At 40.4% G+C, this 25,852-nt stretch overlaps 1 protein-coding gene across 1 annotated transcript in view; it reads right to left on the reverse strand.

Annotated features, from left to right (window-relative positions):
- The window catches only part of LOC106710435, a 92,740-nt gene that overhangs the window by 8,031 nt on the left and 58,857 nt on the right, over nt 1–25,852 (reverse strand). The window contains exons 6-7 of the mRNA XM_045680319.1: nt 17,253–17,415; nt 5,966–6,096 (exon numbers count right to left, since the gene is read on the reverse strand). Of these exons, the coding sequence (XP_045536275.1) occupies nt 5,966–6,096; nt 17,253–17,415 (294 nt within the window). The remainder of the gene's footprint in view (nt 1–5,965; nt 6,097–17,252; nt 17,416–25,852) is intronic.

The raw sequence follows: 25,852 nt of genomic DNA on the forward strand, positions 1-25,852 counted from the left end.
GTTGTAGTACATAGCTAGATGGTTCTGTAGATAAATGCTATTCAGGTGACCGCTTGCTTTTTTGCCATCTTATGATATAAAAAAAATATATATAACATTGAATGAAATTACAATTAATTTTTTCATCGTATTTGTTTCCTTTATAAGGCCTGCTATAGACGTTGGCCGAGGCTTGTCAAGTGAAGACGAATACCAACGTAGGTATAGACAAAATATATTTTCATTGCTTGCTTTCACTCGGCGTCGCCCGCGCCAACATGTGCGCCAACTTCCCTGAGTGCCAACGTATATAAAGTTCATTTGACGTAGCTTATTTAGGTAACTTCGGAGCGGTGTCGGTTTTTCTGTACAAATAAAAGGTATTCGCGCAAACTTAGCCAGTGATGTCTACACGTTCTGCCGTGTACCAGTAGAAATTAATCACATGTCTAAATTGGTCACTTGCATTGGTGTTTGATAGACTTGAAAAACCTATAGATAGTAGCACTTGTCTTGTATTATTTGCCTTCACTCGGCAAGCTTCGGCCAACTTGTATGCATAAGTGGGCAAAATAGTAGGCAAGACAAAAATATATATCAATGAAAATAGATGGCTTGATAATAAAGAAATTTTAAGAGAACGTTCAAAATGTACTCGGTCTTATAAAGTAAATTTGAAAATCTGTCTCTATTTTGATGTAGAAAAAAGCATTTTTCCATGTGTGATAACACTTGGCAATCGTCATTATTATCGTTGTAGGATCTTGAACTTGTTTGCGCAGTTTAATTGTGTTTACTCAGCTCGTTACCACGCAAACACGATTCTAATGCCTCAATTTCATTCCGGTAATATTCGAGGTTGTATGAAGGATAAAACGAACATTATGTCATGTTTAAAAATGTATTATGCTATTCAAACTTTAAGACGAATCGTAATATCGCAACCGAGTCACTTATACAACTGTAAGTATCGGCTAGACCTAAGACCACCTGGTATGACACCATCTTTAGAAGAAATGGGCACGTATTATAGAGTCTCAATAAAGTTTGAATATTATAATACTAGTAGGTACATAAAAGTTCAGTAAATCCGGAATAAACGTAAAGTATTTGTCGTCTACTTAAACGTAGGTATATAATTTGATGTTCTTCTGTTATTCTGTTTCGGTCATGGATTGAAATCTAGTTTTCTTACTTGTTTCACTGTCAAGTTATGAGATCAAATAATAAAAAAAAATTATTAGTAAAAAAAAATAGTTAATTGTTCGCTCCATTATAGGTAACATATAAAAGTGTAATTACTTTTTGTAACGTGCTACCATTACAGCTCAGGTACCGCACGAATTCAATTTAAACAATTCGATAAGGTAAATGTGAATAAGTAATTATAATTACAATTGTGACCAACCGTGGGTTTCTGAGAACTAAATCTCCGTTTAAAACGTATTGTTGTCTCGGTTTTTTAAAAGATAATTACAGGGATGACGATATGTTTTATACAGAGATTATGTTCTTAGATTCCCATTATTTCTGCTAACGGCTTAGAAACCACGGACTTCCATTTGCTGATATTTAACTTTGATGTTACACTGCTTAGTTATATTAAAGTTTCTTAGCTGTGTAATGTTATCCTAATATTTCCGGCACTTGAACAAACAGTTCAGTAACGAACATACATTGTGTACGTGTGTACATGTGTACAGTTCACGTGTTTACATATGTACTTGTGTACAGTGTGTATGTAGGACGTCGGGCCGGGAGGCATTTGCGCGAGTGTCACTCGAATTCAGGAGCCCTGCGCGGCCATTGTTCCGCCTCGACCCAGTTGCACCGGCACAGTTCACCAAAGCTCAATAGGGTTGACACGCTGGATAAAAAATCAAAACAAGGACATTGAAAAATCCTATAACACTATTGAAAAACAAAAATCCTACTGACTGTCCCCATATGATACTGAGGGAAAGAATAAAAATCCAAAGACACCACTAATCAAAATTGGTTCAGAAGTTTAGGCTCACAATTAGATTAAAAACCCACATAAGAATGAAGTCGAATAAAAATGAAATGTATTGGACAACCAACTTGAAACTAGTATATCCTTGATGGAAGAGGTTCTTAAGATATTAAGTATTCTATTTTAATATTAATCCTTCATTTTAAAATAACTTAATAAACAAAGTAAAGTCATTACCTCTTTACAAGTTTTAAATCAATATTTATCATGTGCTTCGCGCAATAACGTAATTTTCCATTGCCTAGATAAATAGCAAAAAAAAACTATCAAGGTTAAAAAATAAAAATAAACGTTCAATTAAATGAGAATACTTCCTTAGCAACAAGAACACAAATTAACCAGAAGAACTGAAGAATTGAAAAAAACACAGATGTCAGACATTACAGTAAAAGTTGGCAGCCCTAATTTCAAGGCCTACGTTGTTTGTGCTATCCGAATAGAGTGCACTTTTCATATACAAACTACAGAGAGAACACAAAAGAGCACAGAGTAGCTACAGATAAGACAGATGTAGATAGATTTCTTTTCTTTGTGCTGTGCCGGTCCGGCGACCTTTGCTTACTTTGCTGTTTGCACAATCACAATAGGGGAGTATGGGGAAACTTGTTCATATAATTTTTTACTATTTGTACAATATAGTTTCAGTTTCCACTGTGTGTTCCACATGGCCTAGTTATGTTTGTTTTTCAACGATGAGAGAAATCTTACATTGTAAACTAACTAAATATTTTGACAACTTCACTGGAGAGGCTCTCAAAATTTCAACCATATAGGAAAAAATGCCGCATAGGCCCTTTTACTTTAGACAAAAAAACACGTTTACATTTGTAAATGTGTATTTATGTTTAGTGCATGTTGTTAACTAGACTAAGACGCAGCTTTTAACATAAAAATCAAAAATCATCAATTTGTTACTTTGGCTCTTATAAATACATAGGACCCATCGATTTACATTTGCGAAAGTAATTTTGAGCACTACCAAGTAATTAACATTGCTTTGGGAGTAAAAGGGATTTTAAGCGAGTCGATGTTTAACACAAACACAATAAATTAGGGTCAGAGACGGGCTATTTCGGGAATACAGTATTGTGACCTTTACGTTTACAGAGATTTATTTGTTTTCTTTTACGAAAATGGTATCATAAACTAAATGTTAACTATAAAATAGGATGTTTGTCACAAAAAATTGTTAAGAAAATTGGTATTGCTAGTTTTAACTTCACAACCTGATTGTTGTTTACATTTCCGGTAAAACATCGCAGTATTAATGATACAACATTAACATTTAAAATAATTACATTGTGCTGTAAACAAAATGAAACAAAATAAACATGTAAGCAAACAAAACAACTTGAATAAAATATTTTAATTTCATAATTTCATTAACGATATTATTAAATCAGTAAAGACAATGTAATTCATTTAAAGGGTGAAACACCCTATATACGCTTAAAAAAGCAATGTTTATAGTCTTGTTACACCAATACAAAAAAGTGCAAGACGTTATTAAATAGTTTGTCACTGTTGATTTGGTAATCTCAGAATATACCTATACATACTCCTTTGATAATTCTGACCTACTTGGCTTTTTATGTAGTATGTTTTAATTATTTTAAATAAGGAATGTCAGTATTATTTTCTTAAGATTGACGTATGTTATAATAAATTAATTCCGTTTATATTCTCAAATAAGTAAGATGTCTACTAATCAAAAATAACTGTTTAACTTTTATATACATATTTAATAATAATCTTGTATCAACTAAATTATATCCAATATGTTTGAGTTAGAATAAATATTTTCCGAATCAGTCTATAAGTGTATAATTGGTTTGAGAGTGATCCCATCATCAACATCCACCATTTCAAGAGGTTATGGGCCCAGAACGCTTCCACATCCACCGTTTCAAGAGGTTTTGGACCCAGCAATGCTGATATTTATATTTTTTGGAGCATTTTTCCTGTTTGGAGAGCAAGAATTACAGTTGCAAACAAATTTTTCAAGATGGAGGAAGAGTGACAGTTGCAAACAAATTAGTCAAAGATCCATCTACCATTTATTGACGGTGTTGAAAATGATGAATGCAGAGGCGGATGAAGTGATTTTTGAAGAAACGGTTGAAGAAGTGAAGAAGAGGTGACCATCGACGGTGTTGAAAAAGATGAGTGCAGCGGCGGATGACGTGTTTTGTGAAAAAATGGTTGAAGAAATGAAGATAGAATAGAGAGGGTTGCTGTTGATGTTGTTGAGTTGGTGTTGTTGAGCTGGTGTTGTTTAGTTGGTGTTGTTGAGCTGGTGTTGTTTAGTTGGTGTTGTTGAGCTGGTGTTGGTGAGTTGGTGTTGTTGAGTTGGTGTTGGTGAGTTGGTGTTGTTGAGTTGGTGTTGTTGAGTTGGTGTTGTTGAGTTGGTGTTGTTGAGTTGGTGTTGTTGAGTTGGTGTTGTTGAGTTGGTGTTGTTGAGTTGGTGTTGTTGAGTTGGTGTTGTTGAGTTGGTGTTGTTGAGTTGGTGTTGTTGAATTGGTGTTGTTGAGTTGGTGTTGTTGAGTTGTTGATGTTGTTGAGTTGTTGATGTTGGAGTTGTTGTTGATGTTGTTGTTGATGTTGTAGTTGTTGTTGATGTTGTAGTTGTTGTTGATGTTGTAGTTGTTGTTGATGTTGTAGTTGTTGTTGATGTTGTAGTTGTTGTTGATGTTGTAGTTGTTGTTGAGTTGTAGTTGTTGTTGAGTTGTAGTTGTTGTTGAGTTGTAGTTGTTGTTGAGTTGTAGTTGTTGTAGAGTTGTTGTTGTTGTTGTTGTTGGAGTTGTTGTTGTTGGAGTTGTTGTTGTTGTTGTTGGAGTTGTAGTTGTTGTTGTTGTTGGAGTTGTAGTTATTGTTGTTGTTGGAGTTGTAGTTGTTGTAGTTGTTGGAGTTGTAGTTGTTGTTGTTGTTGGAGTTGTAGTTGTTGTTGTTGTTGGAGTTGTAGTTGTTGGAGTTGTTGTTGTTGGAGTTGTTGTTGTTGGAGTTGTTGTTGTTGGTGTTGTTGTTGTTGTTGTTGGAGTTGTTGTTGGTAGTTTTTGTTGTTGTTGTTGGTTTTGTTGTTGGAGTTGTTGTTGTTGTTGGTGTTGTTGTTGTGTTGTTGTTGTTGTTGTTGTTGTTGTGTTGTTGTTGTTGTTGTTGCAGAAAGTGTTAGTGTAAGGGTTGTTGATGTTGATAATTTGGTGGAGTTAATAGATTCGGGCAGTGGAAGCGTGGGTGTGAATTGATTGAATTAATGTTATTGGAGGAAATTTCTATTCTGAATTTTTCATTTTTCTTTTGCTCAGTTTTGGACTTGTGGTTTGACTTTTAATACAAGGTCAAATATTTTATAGTCCAATATATATTTTAACGGAATTCAAATGAAATTTTTAAGAGAAACTTTTACAGAATTTTTAATATCTCCATCCTTTATAATTTATTGTGATTTTCTTGTGGTTTTAGAGTTTAAGAGTTTGTGGTTTTGTTGAGAGAATGTATTATTGTTTTTTATTATTGGTGTTTTGTTGATAACTTTAAATATTTGGGTTTTCTGTACTTGTCTGTTGTTATGATGTATATTCTGAGATTAAGGGGGTGTGTTGATTTGGTAATCTCAGAATATACCTATACATACTCCTTTGATAATTCTGACCTACTTGGCTTTTTATGTAGTATGTTTTAATTATTTTAAATAAGGAATGTCAGTATTATTTTCTTAAGATTGACGTATGTTATAATAAATTAATTCCGTTTATATTCTCAAATAAGTAAGATGTCTACTAATCAAAAATAACTGTTTAACTTTTATATACATATTTAATAATAATCTTGTATCAACTAAATTATATCCAATATGTTTGAGTTAGAATAAATATTTTCCGAATCAGTCTATAAGTGTATAATTGGTTTGAGAGTGATCCCATCATCAACATCCACCATTTCAAGAGTCACCCCTGCCTATAGTTTATCGCTTACCTCCTGGTTGCACTGCGAGCAGAATTCGTGCCGGCAGGTGGGACAGTGCGCGGGGCTGGCGGCCCGCACCGTCACCACAGTGTCACAGCCGGCGCGCGGGCAGAACGCGCGGCTAACGTCCATTGACACCTCTGCAACAAATACCAAAATTATCAACAATTTTATCGACACAAATTTTAGATGATCACCTAATTTATCAGTGGTAGATCCCGCAACAACAATATTTGTTGGATGCACGAATGGTCCGGCTAGACTGGTGCAATACCATGACCACACAGAAGACAGGCGTCAAGCGGAAGCATTGCCGTGTTTCGTCCGATGAATGTGATGCCAGAGGCCTAATTTTAGTCCACGTCCCCTTCCCGCCCTTTTAAGTTAAGGATGAGTAAGGGAAGTAGATTTGACGGAGGAGACGCATAGGAAGAAGATATATCCTCTTTCTATGCGTTCCCTACTCTGTCGATTGAAGGTAAGCAACGCATCTGCTATTGCGAATTTCTATGAGCAGCAGTCGCTTCGCTTTTTAGGCGTATTCAGATAACCGCTTGCTCGTTTGCCACCTTATGATATATAAAAAAAAGATGACCATGACGATTGTAAGTAATAATAAATATTTAAAATTTGTTTCAGTATTCGACCGTAAGATGCATGTAGTCAAAAGACGAAATAAGAAACACGTTGTTAATGGAAGTGCAATAGAGGACGAAGTCACGGCCGAGCGTTGCCTCAACTGCGTTGTCATCCGGTGGTTATCTAGTCTACAAGACATGTCTATGATTAACCGTACATTTATTGTCCACACTATTGAGTATCCATTTATTAGATGACAATAAAAATAACATTAGTTTATTTTTTATAATAATAAAGTATCAAGCTTAAGCTGAACGTCGTAAAAGTAAACATATTTACACTCTTCTAAAACTCATCTAATTTTCTAATTTCCAAATAGGAATTATTCCGTGAGCATAATTTAGCTGCAGTATCAAAATACTGCATCCCATTAACCCAATTGTACTCAATGCAGATTTCAGTTTTAGCATTAATCTCTCACATTGGGACTGCACCAATTTGGAGGATATTTGTTTTTTCATACATATTTCATAACAATTAAAATGTAACACAAGTAAAGACGGAACGAAAATGAAATTATGTTTTGTTTTAACATCGAATAACATAACAGTGGATTTTCACAGCGAAAATCCAGGATTTTCTAAAACAATGTGATGTACGATAATATGTTTTTATACAATTTAAGACAATGGAAACTTGAGGTAATAGATAACTTAAGTGGGTATCAAATAACTCACTGAACTTTGAACACTTTCGTTTACTGCGTGGGATAAACAATAATGTCGTCATCACTATAGACAATGGATTCTTCAACTTCTGTTTTAAAATGAAAATTTCCAACAATAACATTTAACATGGACGTCGTTAGCCGATGATATAGACTAGGTCTAGTTGGGGACAGCTAGCACTAATATTGACTTATTGGAAGTTTTTCATTTTAATTTATTCTACATTTTTCAAATGCCCCTCCCACACCCCATGGAAACGACAAAGATACGTACAGTTTAGACTTAATCTAGTATATTATTGGCACATACATTTAACTAAGACATTAGATTAGGCTGGTAAATAAGGTTTAAAGTTAAAAAGAGCTATTTATACCATTCGTAAGTTGTAAAAACAAAATACAAAGACGTAGTCATTACAATTTTCTTTAACTTTACAAAAACAGATGTCTCCTTTTAATAATCCTTATTTACATAAGATTCGTTTATATAAGAACGTGTAAATGTTTTTTCAATACTATTGCATGCTAATTGTACGTGATATAGCCGGTAAAGAGGTGGATGACCTTTAATGTAAATGCCTCCAAAGGAGATAACATGTAAAAAATTTAAACGTACAAAATAACTACATTAATTAATATATATTCATATCCGTACCTGTTATTCAAGTAACCCCAAACCAGTACGTAAAATTAATCATTAAAAATAATAAATCAGGAAACTTCACATTACTATCTTACGTGATAAAAAAAAAATGCAGAAAAATGTCTCGGTAATCAGGAAACGGAAGAACGTAGTCAAGATTTATAAGGCAAGTGTCCCATTATGAGGTCAACGTTGTATCGTTGTAATATTTTAACTTTTTCACTCTTGTTCTCACAAAATATGAGTGACAGTAGATAGGTCAATTGTCAAAGCGAAACGGAACCAAAGCGTAAATAGAAAGACATAATTACAAAGTGAAAATAGAGCTTGCTTGTTCATTTTCGCAATTACCAGCAGCTAAATGGTACGTTGAAACAAATCAAATTTACACCTTCATATCAAAATTGTTTTTTTTACAGAGTATGCTAAAGGTCTTTAAATTTAACTGAACATCTATGAAGTTAAAAGCTCTAAATAAATTCCATTTACTCCACTTTACTATGCTAGTGTACGTATATTTTTATTACAACAGCAGCTGATATATAGACCGTACAATTACTTTGATTTAACACTCTAATAAACAGCAAAGCGACGTGTCACCCTTCACGTAACTAGGTGACTCCCGTGCGGTTCACAGGGTTAATTACAACTATATGAATTCATACCTATAATATCCAAGTACTTAGAGTCAAATTTTGATCACTAATTGCCACGCTCCGGTTACCACGATATCGTGAGACTGACACAGGGAGTTGACATTCCCATAATTAAAAGTAATCTAATTAAACTCCTAATTAGTAATCATCTTGGTTTAAATTCGTTTGAATACTGAATTTCGTTTTTGGAAACTATCATTGTGCGAGGAAAGTACTCGAATTTAGTTTTTTACCATCCCATGTATTTACAGTCCACCTCCAGCTTATCAGAAAGGGGTAAGCAGTGGTCCTTAACCGCCATCTTAGAATGTCAATTTTAACAACTTTTTCCTCTTCTTCTTAGCTTAATAGTTGGCATTATGCGGAAGAAAATGAAAAATTAAACATTATTTTTTTACAGAACAACTTTGAATAAAAAAAACATAAACTTGGAAGAGTAAAAACGTCGCAATAAACGTTTTCACTAAAAAATTCTCTTTGTATATAAAGTGACGTCAACTTTGATACAATACGTCGGTCGTAAAGTATTTCACAAGTCGGAAATAGCGCGACGCTTTTATTTCTTTGAGTTGGGCATTTCCACTGCGTCAACTTTTTTTTCAAACATCACATAATGTTGATGAATTTATAATTATATCTCATAACTGGATGGAGTCAAAACAAAAATTATCATTCGAGTTTTACTTAGGGCGGTATTAAATGCACCGAAATCAACTTGTATGTGTGTAGATTAAACCTCGCCAATTTGAAGTCTATTGTCTCTGTCTACCCCACTGTGTTACGGACGTTAGTTTTGCTGTTGTTTTCTTTCTCTATGTAAATTAATTGACCGATATATTTTAACCAAACAATAAAAATCGCCACTAAAATTCATCTTACTAACCGTTGGTTTCTAAGACCAATCATATCTGTATAAAAGATATCGTCATCCCTGTCATTATCTCTGTCAAAACAGAGATAACAATATGTTTTAAACGGGGATTTTGATAAATTATTATGGCGATTTATCTTGGATATAAAATGTGTATAATCGATCTTGAATTATAATTTGTTATAATGGTATTCCACTGGCAGAACAACCGTACAGAAAAAGTTATCTCTACCATTTTCTTTGAGAAAGTAGAGACAATAATATGTTTTTGGACTGAAGTTTTGGCGATGGAAACGCACGGTTAGGTTACTAAACTGAACAGAAAAAGTGATTCAAGTACTACTTTATTATTAAATACCATACCTTTTTTTTTTTTTTTTTTTTTATAGTCTGGAAATGCATTTACGCACCCCCTACGCCGGGCTGTGCAATGGCGTAGGGGAGTGTGGGACTCGCCGGCCGCAGAAGGCGACCGGAATACCCACTAAAACCAGACTGCCCTCTCACGCGTTACGGCGGGGCCACGGGAACGCGTTAGCTTACTTCCGTGACCCCGCCTGCGTTTGGCCTCTACGGCCCTCAAAGTTTAAGTCGTGGGGAGAAGGGCAGCAGCGAATTGCCGCCTCCTTCTCCCCACTCTTCTCTGCCGGAGCGGGGGCGCTAGGGGATCCCCTTCGCGCTCCCGCTCCCTCTCCTCCTTCTGCAACATGACTGTTTCGCAGAAGGAGGAGACCGCGTTCCATGACCTCTCACTTCCCAACATGGCGCGTACAACGCCGGGAAGTGAGAGGTCGCCGCCAATCGCCGCCACTAGGGTGCGGCGCTCTTCTCTCCAGGCGCAGCACACTTCGAGTGTGTGCTGCGCCGTGTCCTCGTCGGCGCCGCACCCGTGGCAGCGCATCCTCTCCTCCCTTCCGATCCGACACAGGTACCGTCCAAAACAACCATGTCCGGACAGCACCTGTGTCAGTCGGAAGGTGAGGGAGCCGTGGCTCCTCCCACACCATTCCGGGAGCAGTGGGCGTATGGCCTCTATAGTGCGCACGCCGTATTTGGCGTGCGCTAGGCCTCTCGCCCACAGCTCCACGGTCGTCATTCTCCTCGCCTCCCGGGCGCGGGAGATCTCCTCTGGGGCCGGGGCTTCGCCCCGGGCTCTTTGTGTGGCCCGCGCCCAGTAGGCTTCAGCCAGCACTCCCGCCTCGATTTCCCACGGAGGGGTGCCGGCCAAAACGCAGGCCGCCGCGTGGCCTACCGTTCGGTAGGCCCGGCACGCACGCGCCGCAACAATGCGTTGCGGCCTGCGGAGGAGGGCCCTGTTCGGTGCATTGAGGGCGCGAGCCCATATCGGTGCACCGTACAGGGCCATACTTTTGACGACCGTGGTGTACAGCATCCTCGCATGTACACCCGGACCGCTGAGGTTAGGGAGGAGCCTCGCCAGGGCTGAGGCCGCGCCCACAAGCCGGGGGGTCAGCGCTCGGAAGTGGTCACCGAAGCGCCAACCCCCGTCGAGGACAAGACCCAAATATTTTATCCGGGCCTTGACCCCGACTTCCTCTCCGTTGACCCGGAGGGTGGCCCCCGCAGGAACCCTCCACCGAGGCCCTTTAAAACAGAGGGCCTCGGTTTTGCTGAGGGCCACTCGGAGGCTTAGTGCCTCGATCCTCCGGGTCAATAATGTGGCTCCGGCCTCAGCCCTTCTCACCAATCTACTCCACGTGGTGTCCCGGACGGCAACCAGCGTGTCATCTGCATAGCAGATGACCGCCATCCGAGACAGCACCTCTCCGCGGATGGCCCAGTCATATCCGATGTTCCACAGGAGGGGCCCTAGCACGGACCCCTGTGGAACACCGGTGGCCATCCGCCTCTCCTCTCGACCGGTTCTCCCCATGTAGGACACTACCCGCCCTTGCAGGTAGTGTCCCACGACTCTCCGCAGGTAGAGGGGCACTCCGTGATACCGGAGCGCCTCCTCTATTACCGCAAAGGGGAGGGAGCCGAAGGCATTGGCGATGTCCAGTGACACCGCCATGGCTCCCTGCCCCTTTTGGGCCGCTTCGTCGGTGAACTTCTTCAGGGCGGCCAGGGCGTCCAAGGTGGATCGTCCTGACCGGAACCCGAATTGGTTCACCGAAAGCTGCGGCCCATCCCTCGCTAGATGCTGGATGATCCGGGCAGCTATAACTCGCTCCAACAGCTTCCCGGCCTCATCCAGCATCACCAGCGGGCGGTATCCCGACGGAGAGTCCGCGGGGCGGCCTTCTTTCCTTATAAGGACCAGCCGCCCCTCCTTCCACACCTCAGGGAAGTGCCCCGCTGCCAGACAGTCGTCGAAGAGGCAGCGGAGGCGGTCCCCGAGGTGCTTTAACGCGATGGGGAGAACCTTCCCCGGAACCCCATCCGGTCCCGGGGCCTTCCGCGGGCCTTGGAGCCGGCGGGCCGCCCCTAGCATTTCGTCCTCTGTTATCAGAGGAGGATTAGGGGCGGCGTCGTCCTCGTCGTTGGCCCTCTGCTGCGTCATGCGCGGTGGCTCAAATGGGGGGCTGTCTGGGAATAGCCCCTCTACCACCGCGCTGAGGACGGCCGGCTCCATGGTCTCCGTGGGGGGCGCCGTTTTGAATTTGGCCCGTACCATTCGGTACGGGCGCCCCCACGGGTCCGCGTCCAGGGCCGCCAAGAACTCCGAGTATGCAGCGTCCTTGGCGGCCCCTATGGCGGCTTGGAGCGCCTTCTTGGCCGAACGCATTTCGGCCTGGAGGCGCTCCAGCTCGCCCGGCTCCCGGTGCCGACGTCTTCGGCACCGGGATAGAGCACGGCGAGCGGCGTTGCTGGTGGCACGCAGGGCCGCGAGGTCCCGCGACCACCAGTATACCCCCTCTCGGGGCACGAGGCGTCGAGCCCTAGGCATTGCTGCGTCGCAAATAGTCGTCAAGTCCCGACGGAACCTGGCAGCCCTTTCTCCGACCCCCAAGGATTGAGGGGGGTCGGAGGCCCACGCGGATACGATTGCAGCCTCCTCTGCCAGGTCTCCGTCGAGACGTGACAGCTGCCACCTAGGGAAGACGCCTCTGCCGCCCGCCGTGCGAGTTTGACGCCCAGGGGGCGCTGTGGAGACCCTAAACCTGATGTACAAGTGATCTGACAGGGTCTCCACATCCTCCAGGACGCGCCAACACGAGATGTGCGCGCCGATATTGGGGGTGGCGAACGTCACGTCAACGACCGAGCCACCCCGCGCGCGCACGCATGTGAAGGCGCTGCCCCGGTTCTCCGGGACCAGGCCGATAGTAAGAGCCCAGTCCCGAAGATGCGCCCCCTTGACGTCGGTGATGGGGGATCCCCAAGCCGCGCACTTAGCATTGAGGTCCCCCATCACAATGACCTGGGCTGGCAATGCCCTCCGCACAACCAGCTCCAGGCCATCCAGGAACCTCTCGAACTGTGAGAGGCTCCTGTTCGGGGAGAAGTAGACTCCGATGAGCACTACTTCTCCCCAGTTTGCCGCTACGTAACCCGCGCCCCTCTCCCTGAGAGAGAGGTGTTGCAGGCCCGTTGGCGGCACCACCATTCCGACCGAGCCCTCCGTGTCCCCGACCCAGTGTGGTTGGGAGGGGATGTGGTAGGGCTCGGCCACGACAGCAACGGCAATTCTCCACTCCGCCAGGGCCTGCATGAGCAGGTCCTGTGCGCGGGCGGAGTGGTTGGCGTTCGTCTGTAGGAACTCTGCATGCAGGTGTCTGGGCATTATGACACCTGCATGCGTTCCTCTTCAGGCTGCGGCTGCAGCCTGGGCGGCGATTGCGCTTGTGGCGCAGGGGGAGGGCCGATGATGCGGGCCTTCCCCCTCACAGTGGGGGGGGTGCATTTTGCTCCCCCCATTATATGTGCGTGCGGGCAGCCTGTCCTATTGCACACGGCGCAGTTGACAGGCGCCTCGCACGCAGCCCTCTTATGGCCCTCCTGGCCGCATCGGAAGCAGAGGCGACCATCCTCTGCCTCCGATGGGCATAGGGCCCGGGTGTGGCCCAGCTGCATACATTTGAAGCAGCGTAGCGGCCGGGCCCTCACCGCGGTGACGGTGGCCATGCACCATCCAATGGCCACCTTCCCTATCTGTGCGAGGGCCTTCGCCGCCGCTGCCGGACACCGCACCAGAGTGGAACCCCCACCCCAGAAGCTGGGCCTGATTAGGCCCACTTTGACCATATCGGGGTGGCAGCCGCCGGTTGACGCCAGTTTGGCTGCCACCTCTTCGCGCGTCGTCGTCTCGTCCAAACCGGAGACCCGGAGGTCTGCGAGTTTGGACGGACGCGCGATGTCCGCCCAGCCGCCGATGACTTTGACCAATTCGGCAGCCAGGCGGTCGGCCGTCTCTTCTGGGGTGGTCCCCCCTACCTCCATTAGCTTGGAGCCGGTCATACTAGTTCTGACTTTCACCGTCTCCAAGCCTAGGTCTCTGAGGCAGATCGCTGCCTTGGCCTTGGCCAAGACGTCGACGTATTTGGCCTCAGAGACCTGTCCTGCTTCGTTTGTGATCGTGACCCCCGGTTTGAGAGTGACGGTTATGGCCGCCGTTTTGGGGGCCACGATCTTTACAGTCTTGGGAGGGGGGGGAACCCGCTGCACTCTACCAGGGTGAACTGGTGCAGCGGGTGGGGTCCCGGCCGGAGCCTTCTTCTTCTTTTTCCGGGCCTTCCGGCCGACCACTTGGGACCACGGTATCTCATCGCCCCCGGTTTGAGGGGCGGGATTGGCGGTTCCGGCTTTGGCCTTTGCAGCCTTCCCTGCGCTCCCCTCTCCGCCAGCAGGTGGAGGGGGGGGAGGGGCGGCCGGTCTGGCTTTAGAGGCGATCTTCTTCTTGGGGACCGGTCTGGCTTTGGCCGCAGGGGCCTGGGCCGGTCGTGTCTCCACAATTTTTGAGGCACTGGTCGCCAGGTTGGGCCTGGTTACAGGGCGCGGCGGCGGCGGATGATGATTGTCCGCTTGGAGCGGTGGTCTGACCACCGGCTCAGGGGGGAGGCGCGTCTCCAAGTCTTGCAGGCGGGCGTTCACCATCCCGCCTACTGACTCTAAGAGTTCGCGCCTCATCTCTTCGAGAGCGCCCCTGAGAATTGTCTCCACCCCCTCCTGGGCTTGAGGAGCCTCCCTCGGAGTCGCTTCTGACCGCTTTTGCGACTCCGCGTATGCTTCTTTGAAAGCACGCAGCTCCGCGCGGATCAGCTCCAGCTCTCTAGCTAGTCTGGCATTCTCCGCGCGGAGCCGGCGTTGCTCCTCCTCGGGGGTGATCGCTCGCAGCTCCTCCACCGCTTCAATCACCTGTTGGGTGGCCCTGTTAATCTGGCCTCGCACTGTTCCCTTTATGTTTCCGCTCTTCTTAACCTCCCCCTGAATTGCGGAAACATTCAGGAGGGCTTTCGCAGCCAGTGCCTCTATGGTGGCAGCCTCCGGTTGCGCAGCCCTGGGCTCCGACAAGTCCCTGGGCAGGCATGGAGGCCGGTAGGGGAGGTCCGAGTCAACTGCTCCACTCTCCTCCCCCTCCGCTAAATAGGCTTTCGCCTCTTGCAGAAAACTGCTTTGGGCCCCCGGTCGTCTGGTACGGCCTCTTGTCGCTGTCGACACTTTTATGACCGGGCCCGCTACTTCCGCTTCTTTTAGCGCCCTCTTCTTCCCCTTGCTCTCTGTCCCAATTGGGGACTTGAGAGCAATTTTAGGGGCCGCGGAACTGCTGTTTTTCTTCCGCGCCGTGCTCGTGCTCGCCTTCCTTCCGTCAGGGAAGCCCTCCAGTGTGCTGTCCGAGTCAGAGGTTTCCGACATTGAGACTAGCTCCAAGTCGCTCTCCCTGTCATCCCCTACTCTTCCAGCCGTCGAATCCATATCACTTGCATCATTGTCCATTGTTAGCGCCGAGGTCATTGGTTGGCAGTCTTTGGCCCCCCCAGAATACGAGGGCCGGCCAGAGGTCAGAGTGACCTCTGGGAGGGATTCTCCGCTGGTGTAACCAGCGGTACCCTCCTGGGGTAATATCTTTTTAGAGCTTGCCATTGTCCATTGTGACCGGTGTTGTCGGACACCGGAAACCGCCTTTGTAATGCAGGGTGAGGTCCCCTAGCCATGAAGCGCGGCCTTGAAGGCCGCCATACTCCGACCGAAGTCCACTGCCTTTTAACGTGTTGCCGCACGCCCTCGCCGATGTTCCGCAGGCCTGCCCGGTATGATTAAATACCATACCTACAGATATAAGACCAATTAACATGGAGTATTGAATTTTCTTCTACAACATGCAAAGGCTTCTGTAACCTTATCTAAACTGAACGAAGGAAATCCCACAAACGTGAGCTCGAACGTAATTGATTAAAAATAAACAAACAGTTCAAAGAAAAAATACAGTTCGTATAAAAACAGATACGGAATTTCAATCGCAAAAATTGATATTTTAATTAAGTAAAAAAATATTCCGAGTTGAAAATATCTTTTAAATTATGAGACTGAACTTTATGACGAATCTTTAATTGCTAATCCACTTCGGAAATTCCTATCAGTTATTTTCTGAAATACTAAAAGTCAGATGATGGGAATTCCTTAACGATGAAAAATAAGAGCACCTAAAAAATTAAAAAATAAATTGTACTTTTTTTACATCATAAGATGGCAAACGAGCGAGCGGCCACCTAAATTCGACGAAGTAGCGAAGCAACCGCTGCCCATAGGCAACTGCAGATGCGCACACAATGAGAAAATTTCCCATTCCTATGCATCGCCTTCTCTGTCAAATCCACATTCCCTTCCCATCTTTTCCTTATAATAGGGTGGGAAGGGAAAGAGGACTAAAATTAGGCCTTCGGTGCCACACTTATCAGACGAAACGCGGCATTGCTTTCACTTGACTTCTGTGTGGTCGTGGTATTTCACCGACCAAGCCGGCCAATTCATGTTGTTGACGTCTACCACTGTTACACACTGTTACTGTAAATAAAACAACAAATATTGTTTAAAATAGTTGCATCATTTGACGTACTCTCTAGGTTTACCACAGGTGAGCCTTACAGTTAGTATCAACTGCCGAATGTATGTACAAGAATATTTTGCCTGGCATTCTCTTTGAAATAACAGAACCAATAATATGTTTCTACACAGGTATTATGTTGGAAAAACACAGTAAGACTGTCCATTGTTCTAAGATAAACATTTTTTTTAAATAGTGCAAAATATTTGTTATTTGAAGTTGGCACATGTTTGCAATAGCGCGGCGTGTGAACTGCTCAATTGCAACTGTTTCAAGTCGCAATTGTTCGCCGTTGCGAGAGGGAATCGTTCCTTTGTGGTTTCCATTTTATGTATTCGCTTTTATGAGTTTGTTTATTTTTGTAAGCAAATGTATAATTTCAAAGGAAAACAAAACTAAATGCTTGCAACATGCATATTGTTGCAACTTAAAGAAACAGTGATGATTTATTTACACTAGTATTTTAAATTAAATTTTTAATGGAATGTTGTAAAACAAACTTGGTATACCACGTTAAATGACCAATGGAGCACATTTAAAAAAGTAATGAGATTGAATATAGATGGCTACAAAGGTAGAAGAAGACCAACGAATGTATGGATGGACTGTGTAAGGGAGTGAATTCAGATATGACGGCTGGTAGAAATATATAGAAGAGTAGAGATATAGTACATACATACTGTGCCGACCCTTCGTAGGGATAAGGGCGAGTTAATGATGATGACCAAGGGAGCCCATTTAATGTTGATGAAACGGTATGATTAACGTAGAAAATAAATATATATTAATATAATAGTGTATTTAGCTAACTAACCATGGTTGAGTCGGAACCTGAGATGTTTCTGGACCAAGGAGTAGTCGAGGAGGGCGGAGATCTCGTCGATGAAGAGCGCTGCCCCCACGCGGCAGGATGCGTCTGGGCACGACACCTCGTACGCACCATTACACACCTCAAACTCCACGTACGCTTTCATACACTGAAACAAAAAAGAACTGGAATTATTTTCTCAGACAATAGGAAAAATGCAATCCCAAATATCGTCAAATGTTTTTCTATTACAAGATTATATTTAGAAATTTTACACGCCTAAATAATAACATAACTTTCTCTTTAAATTATTAAGTATTAAATTATTAAGACATTCCCTTGTAATGTAACTTTTATTGCCTTTCATTCTAATAGATTGTGTTAAGTAGATTTGTATGTTTCCAAAATGGAAATAAAACTACGTCAGATAAGACAAAATATAGCTGTTTATTGTCTTTAAATTTATGTGAACTTTCAACTAAAATTACAGTCTTAAAAAAGTGATAAAACTAACATTCAAAAACTTACATTATATGAGTTTGATTGTTTGTTCAGATATTATTTTATTACAAAACAAATGAAACAATTCTTTCAAAACGAAACCGGTTAAAACTTTCCATAACTTTCATACGGTTTAATTGTAAGTTACCGTAGGTTAAAGCTGAAAATGTCGGTATATATAAATGTATACTTAGGGTAGTTATAAGTAAAGTGAAAATAAATCAGTCTGGATCTGAAGGTCTTGGTTTTATTACGTGTTCCCTTGTTGACATGGCGCAGCCAGTAGGATACGAACCCACGCTCCCAAAGGGAATCTGATTTCTAGTCAGAAACCTTATAAAAACATGTCATCTTAGACATTTTCTTCGAGAAAAAGACATAGATATACAGTACTATATATTTCAAATACGAACCTTTAAATGAAATTATATCTAATCAAACTTAAGACCGAAGAGCAATATAATTTTCATCTCTATATAGGACTGAATCGAGTTTATTTCTCATCAACTCGGTAAAGTTTCATTTAAAAGAAATAGATGATAAATTAAAGGTGTAGTTTGCACCCTCAACTTTTCAAAGGGGGCGCAAACTACTCCTTTAATTAAAAACTAACAACCGTCTGCAAATACCGTATAAAATGTAATTAAATTTTACTGTAATAAAATCAACAAATGTTCACTGTATAAGCATGAAAGTTATAATATAGTTATAACTTTTATTTATCTTACTAAATATTATAAATGCGAATGTTTTGATGTTTGCTACAAAGTATCTCCAGAATGGCTGCATAAATCTCGATGAAATTTGGATAGATGTAGATCACAGTCTGGAAGAACACATAGGCTACTAAATAAGTTTTTTTTTTAATTCCGCGCGTACAGAGTCGCCGGCGACAGCTAGTTATTTAATAATACAAAAATGGAACTAAAAATATGAGTCAAATAATTGTTTTAATAAAGGAACTTTAGCATTTTACTATTACTATATTATTCAGTTTAACGTTGAGGTCTAGCGAGTAGTTTGTCTGGCCATGTGGCCAAAAATTAAAAGTCATCTTGTCATGTCTCATGTGTTGTTTTATATTTAGGTATATTTTCTAAAAGTACCAAAGCCTCTCGTCGGGCCAGATAAATTGCTGCTGTGAGAGCACAACTATTTAGTGTACATTTTGCATACTGAATCTACACTAAGGGCCTCCCTTAGTAAATAATTTAAAACTCAGAATATAGCGAGCGGTCTTTAGACAAAAAATCAAATTCTAGAAATTTAAAATTAATCTACATTTGCCTACATTGTCACGTTTACTATACGAACGAGAACTTGAACGTCACAATTTAATTAATTCTTGGCATAAAATATACTAAAGTGTCACAAGAGCGAAGGTCAAGTATTGGCCTAGAACTTTGATTACGTGCGTACAATTTTTAATATAATTCAATCGATTATTCAACAAAAGACGACCGAACCGGTCAAACGACCCTTTAAAAATGCTAAAGTATATTTTTTATATGAGAGAAGGGGTTAACAAGCGGCTGGAACACCGAGGTGATCAACGACGCCCATGGACATCCGCAACACTAGAGGAACTTCAGATGCGTTGCCGGTCTATAAGGAGACGGCAAGCTCGCTTCTTAAAAGACCTTAACCTACCTACCTATAACAGTGGTTGATCCCGCAACAACAATATTTGTTGGCGAACACAAAGAACAAAGGAATGAAGTGGAAGTAATTCCGCGATTCCGCCCGAGTGTGCGTGTCGGAGGCCTAATTTTAGTCCACGTTCTCTACCCACTATGATGTCTATGGGCAGCGATCGCTTTAGGCGTATTTAGGTAGCCGTTTACTCGTTTGCCACCTTATGATATAAAAAACCCTAAATCAGATTTGTGTTTGTATTGAAAGATATATCTGATGTCCTAAGATAAGATAAGATGTCCTAACAGTATATTATTTATTAACTTCTAAATTATAAAAAATATTCAGTATTTTTGGAAACAGAGTCAAAGAAATAACATCTCTTAGTTTATTCGCCTCGTCAAATAAAGTTATTGCATATTCTGGAAGCAATCTCGCGGAATAAAGAAGTAGCTATACATCATTCTGAAATATTAAGAACATGACTAAAGGCTCTGCTGTATTATAACAGATTGGAAATTCAAGTTTAATGTAAAGTCAGAATAAGGATAATAGACATGATTTATAGCAAGATAGTGTAATTTAACTAAAAATATTATACACTAGAGGTCGCCCGCGACTTTATCCAGAATCTATATATGTAAAAGAAAGTCGTGTTAGTTACACTATTTATAACTCAAGATCGGTCGAACTGATTTAGCTGAAAATTGATGGGGAGGTAGCCTAGAACTATGAGACGGACATAGGAACTTTTTTTTATCTTGTGTGCATTTTTTTTATTCCGCGCGGACGGAGTCGCGGGTAAAAGCTAGTTTAAAATAAAAGCAAATAGTTTTCAGTGAAAATCCTGTCAAAACAAAATCGACAGAGCCGTTCCGGAGATTACTAAGCACAAACGCGCCTTGCGCACTGACAGACAGACGTACAAACACACAAAAATTAAAAAAAATAATTTTTCGTTATAGATAAAGTAAATACGTTATTGATTCACGTATACGAAATATTATTTTTTTATTTCGATATTGCATACAGACACACCAATTTTATATGTGTATAGATTTATATAGGTATAGATTTTATCACGTTTAGTATGTCTAGTATCAGCACCGACTACTTTCTTGAAATATTTTCTCCAATTAAGAAACTAGTTGGTACCGATACTGGATTAACTTATCGTGAGTTAAGCCGTTTATAATTAGTTTACGAGAACCATTTCTTAGTACCAGAAATATATGTTAAAAATTGACAAATTAGTCAACTAAAAAGTAACCTAAGTTATAATTCATTGCTCTTTTTAGCGGAGCAAAGCTTGATTAAGTTGCTAGTATATCATTAAATGACAACTGCATTTATTTAATATAATCCACATATGAATATGTATTTTTTACATAATATATTTTGCGAGGTGACTATATACTAAGTTATATGATTGCCAATGTCTCGTTCACCTTGACTCTTGCAAATTATTGTTTACGTTTGAGTAATTAATAAATTGTCTATTATTAATTTTTAATTAATATTTACATAGACAATGTAATAATGATATGGAAATTAAAAATTAAAAAAGAAAATATATTCATTCATTTGCATTGATGTGATACTTATTCAACTTGCTTAAATTTATTTTAAACTAGCTGTAGTCCGCGACTACGTCCGCGCAAAATTAAAAAAAAAATATGTGTTCTTCCAGACTGTTCTACATCAGCGCCAAATATCATCAAGATCCGTTAACACGTTTCGGAGATACCTTCAAACAAACATCCATCCATCTAAACATTCGCATTTATAATATTAGTAAGATTAGAATTATTTACCGTGGATTTCTGAGACAAAAATTTCTGTATAAAAACATATCGTCATCGCTGTCATATATTTACGAAAAAACAGAGATAGCAATATGTTTTAACCGGAGATTTTGGCCTCAAAAACCCACAGTTATTTACAGTCTGACCTTAATCACAGTGAGGTATTTATATTTTGTTCTTATTAATTAGACATAATTACCAGAATATTCAAAAGTAAGAAATGGCAGTTTAAATATTTTGTTAACAATTTTTGAAGTACAGCCGATCATGGATAAGCTCTATAAGCGAGAGTCATTGTTTCGATGGACGACCTCAATAAGCGAGAAATTAGGATTACAGAGAAACTCTGTAAGGACTCTCTTGGACTCTTGCTTATTCAGGTTAAACTGTATTTCCAGACTTTCTATTTTCTTTTTTGCATAAATTTCCTTTTCTTGTCGATCTTTTTCCTCGCCCCTCAATTGTAATAGCATTTGTTACAAAATCATATCGGGCTTAGTACATCTTTGTAAACTCAAACATTTATCAGTTTTGCGATCGCAATAAATATTTCATTCCAATATTTATGTATATCATGATCAGAAATAGACTTACATTACGGAGATGTGTGCACTTGACATTTGTCTAAAGAAAGAAACGCGGTCTTGAGGAAAAAAAAAAACGAGTCGCGAGTCGATCTCGGAAATAGCTATTTTACGGCCAGTGTCACGGCGCTACGTACTGATTTAGAACGACGCTGTATAATTAGCGAACGCTTCGAAAGTGCGAGAAAAACGAAAAAAATATTGTCGTTTAACGGAATTAAGAATTCACAAATAAAACATTTGTTTTGATTCAAGTTTATTCATGTACATGTTCTAAAGAAGCTCATATACTAACCCAACACCATAACGTTGATACAAGAGTGACATACTTTTTTATACTTCAAGCATAAGTCAAAGTGACACTAAAATCAACCAGATCTTGGAGTAGGTCTAGCCTGCCCATATTAGACCACTTTAATTTTATTTTTGTAATTCTTTTCACTACTTTATCTGTCATCTTTTTTGTCGCATTTTAATCTTCATGATGTTTCAAAAACATTTTTTTATTATTCGATTCTTCGCTCCTTTTCGAATCCTTTTTACAGACAAAGTACCAGGACAACATGAACATAGAGAAGTATTGTTGATACCGGTTAGCAGGCGACAGGCGTGCGAATGCGAATGAACCGGTCCACGTAAAAGGCAAGCGAAAACTTGTACATTCAAAGGTGTGTGAAGTATAGGAACATATATTCGCATTAGTATGCTTTGCTAAAACCGCTCCAATGTTATGATCGCCTGGTACTTTGTGATGAAAATAACAGTTTAATAAGGCACCCAATAAAACGAATTTTTTATTTATATTATATTAACTTATACTTTAATATATTATACTAGCTGTCGCCCGCGACTCCGTACGCGCGCAGTTAAAAAAAAAATGAAAAATAGATGTTGGCCGATTCTCAGACCTACTGAATATGCTCACAAAATTTCATGAGAATCGGTCAAGCCGTTTCGGAGGAGTACGGGAACGAAAACTGTGACACGAGAATTTTATATATTAGATTAAAATGAAATTAAAAAGATGTGGTGACTAAAAATAATGATGTGTAAAACAAGTTTAATAAGTATGAAAGAGTCAGTATTTTTTCTGTACTTTGCATTTGAACAAAGTTAAGCAAAAAAAAAAAAATTTGAAAATAATCTTATATCATGTTTTTTTTTGCAAATTTAAGGATCGCCATTTCCATGGCGTTGTATAAAATTTCCATAATTCACGCAAATACGACACGACGACCATAAAGATGGTACTCTGCAAATAATCTACATGATTAGGTAACGATAGAGTGCATATGTGTGTAGCATAATTACGGACAGTCCGATATTAAATAACTTTAATAAACTAACTTATGACTACAACATTACCTACATATAGAAAATTAACCGTAATTTTCCTCGTGTATTAAGGCAATTCTATTTTTTGACTTTTTCCATAGAAGCAACCAGTTCCATTATTGGCTGGGATCCAAGAGGAAAATAGGCTTATTTTGTTATGTATGACCTGAATGTTAATTTCTCTGTTGTATAATAAGACGAACTCAATAATTTTATCTAGACAATAACTAAGAAGTACACAAGTAACATCTTACTAATATTATAAACTAGCTTTTACCCGCGACTCCGTCCGCGCGGAATAAAAAATAGAAAACGGGGTAAAAATTATCCTATGTCCGTTTCCTGGTTCTAAGCTACAATTTTCAGTCAAATCGATTCAGCCGTTCTTGAGTTATAAATAGTGTAACTAACACGACTTTCTTTTATATATATAGAAATAGATGCGAATGTTTAGATAGATGGATAGATGGATGGATTTTTGTTTGAAGGTATCTCCAGAACGGCTCAACGGAACTTGATTAAATTTGGTATGATTGTAAAACATAATCTGGAAGAAAACATAGGCTACTTATAAAGTTTTCTTAATGCCGCGCGGACAGAATTACGGGCGACAGCTAGTATATTCATGAAGATAATACACATTCTAGCAATGACTCGGCAAGTCTCTAATCGTAATAAAGTCCTATGTTTTATAAATTAATGGCCAACCTAAGTTTCACCAACAATTACGATACGGTAGCGTGATTTGTGTAGCTGTTACTTGATGACGTCAGTAATAGCGCATTGATTGTTTGGAATTATCTCAAAGCGATAGAAATTACTGTCGTTTTATTTATTACAAAAAAATGGTGCGCTTTCACAATAGATTTACACAATTATGCTAGTGGGAAATACTTTAAGAATTTAAAAATTTGCATCCAGTCAAAGGTGTCTATGTGTAATAATGAATACTGTCCTAATCTAATATATAAAATTCTCGTGTCACAGTTTTCGTTGCCATACTCCTCCGAAACGGCTTGATCGATTCTCATGAAATTTTGTGAGCATATTCATAGGTCTGAGAATCGGCCAACATCTATTTTTCATACCCCCCCCCATTATTTAACTGCGCGCGGACGGAGTCGCGGGCGACAGCTAGTAATATATAAATAATTTACTATCGACTTTTATAGAGAACTATGTAATTAAATGTCTGTGAGTATATGCTATATGGCATGCACGGCTATGCATTTGTCAAGTATGGCCAATTTTCTTCGTAATGTCCACTCATGATGAGTATCCACTTACTGCATTATCCACCTCATTATCAAATCAAACGATTGTGTCTTATTTAATAGCTAATACATACTTAGTATATTCTAGACAAAAATATTTAATTTAATACTAGCTACAGAACGGACATTACGAATTATTTCCCACAAATACTTTAACTGTGTTCTGCTACGAAACGGATTAAAAATTTTTAGACCAAAATCAGCTAGAAATATACAACTAACGTAAGTCATTGACCTGTTTGCATGTAAATGAAGCCAATATAAAATTGATCAGAATAAACTTAGAGAATAGATATAAGCAAGAAATAAAATTGGATTCTACATTTATGATCATAAATATATTTAAATTTAATAGAACATTCATCACAAACTTTATGATAAATCTGGGGGAAAGAAACTTTAAATCTTATAGTTTTACCTTCGCTTTTAAAAAAATAAATTCATACATTGGTTGGTATAAACGACTCACCGTTGGTTTCCGAAACTAAAATCTCTGTATAAAACATATCGTCATCCCTATTATTTACTTTGAAAAAACAGAAATAACAAATGATGTCTTAGAAACCCATGGTCAGAGTAACTACATCAAAATTTGTTTACCTCACGCAATGTTACGTTTCTTATTGAAGCATAATTTGGTAATGGCTAAAGGCCTATTGTCACGACAATTCAGCATTGAATTTTTAATATTTATGAAGCATACACGGCACCAACCTTGCATTATGTTTAAATATACATCTTACTAATATTATAACTGCGAATGTTAGAAGGTAACCGCAAAACAGCTCAACGGATCTCGATGAAATTTGGCATAGATGTAGATGATAGTCTAGAAGAAGACCTAGGTTGCTAATAAAGTTTTTTTTAATCCCCCACGGACGGAATCGCGGTAGACAGCTAAAGGGTCTTTCAACAAGGACGGGTCGATGTTAATAATCTGTGGCGGCCATTTTGTTTTGGCGGCATCTGTCAAATCTGTTTTTTCTTATTCAGTCACTGATGCCAAATCACCATGGTAAGTTACACGGTTGAGCAGCATGTGCAAATGATAAAACTTTATTATCATAATGAGTGTTCGTTAGTGCAAACGTTGCGCGCATTGCGCCCATTTTACGGCAGACGCGGTGGCCCTTCAAAGTCTACTCTCCAACGATTGGTGACCAAATTTGAGACGACCGGTTCGGTAAACAACCAACACCTTTACGTCAAAGGAACGCCAGATCGGCCGAGAACATCGCCGCTGTACGTGAGAGTGTTAGTATATTTATACTTACATCTCACAAATAAAGTCAAATTTTAAAATGTTGATATTTTAGATAATAACCATATGAAAGCTTATTGCCACGAATGCTTTAAAGGAGGTTATAATATGTATGTATGTAAATATCGTATATTTCCTTCAACAACTACCAATGATTGTAAAAAAAAGTACTGGCCTACAAATTGCTTCATTAAAAACAAATTCTACACTG

The sequence above is a fragment of the Papilio machaon genome, chromosome 12 (assembly GCF_912999745.1).
Source record: "Papilio machaon chromosome 12, ilPapMach1.1, whole genome shotgun sequence".
Classification (NCBI taxonomy): Eukaryota; Metazoa; Arthropoda; class Insecta; order Lepidoptera; family Papilionidae; genus Papilio; species Papilio machaon.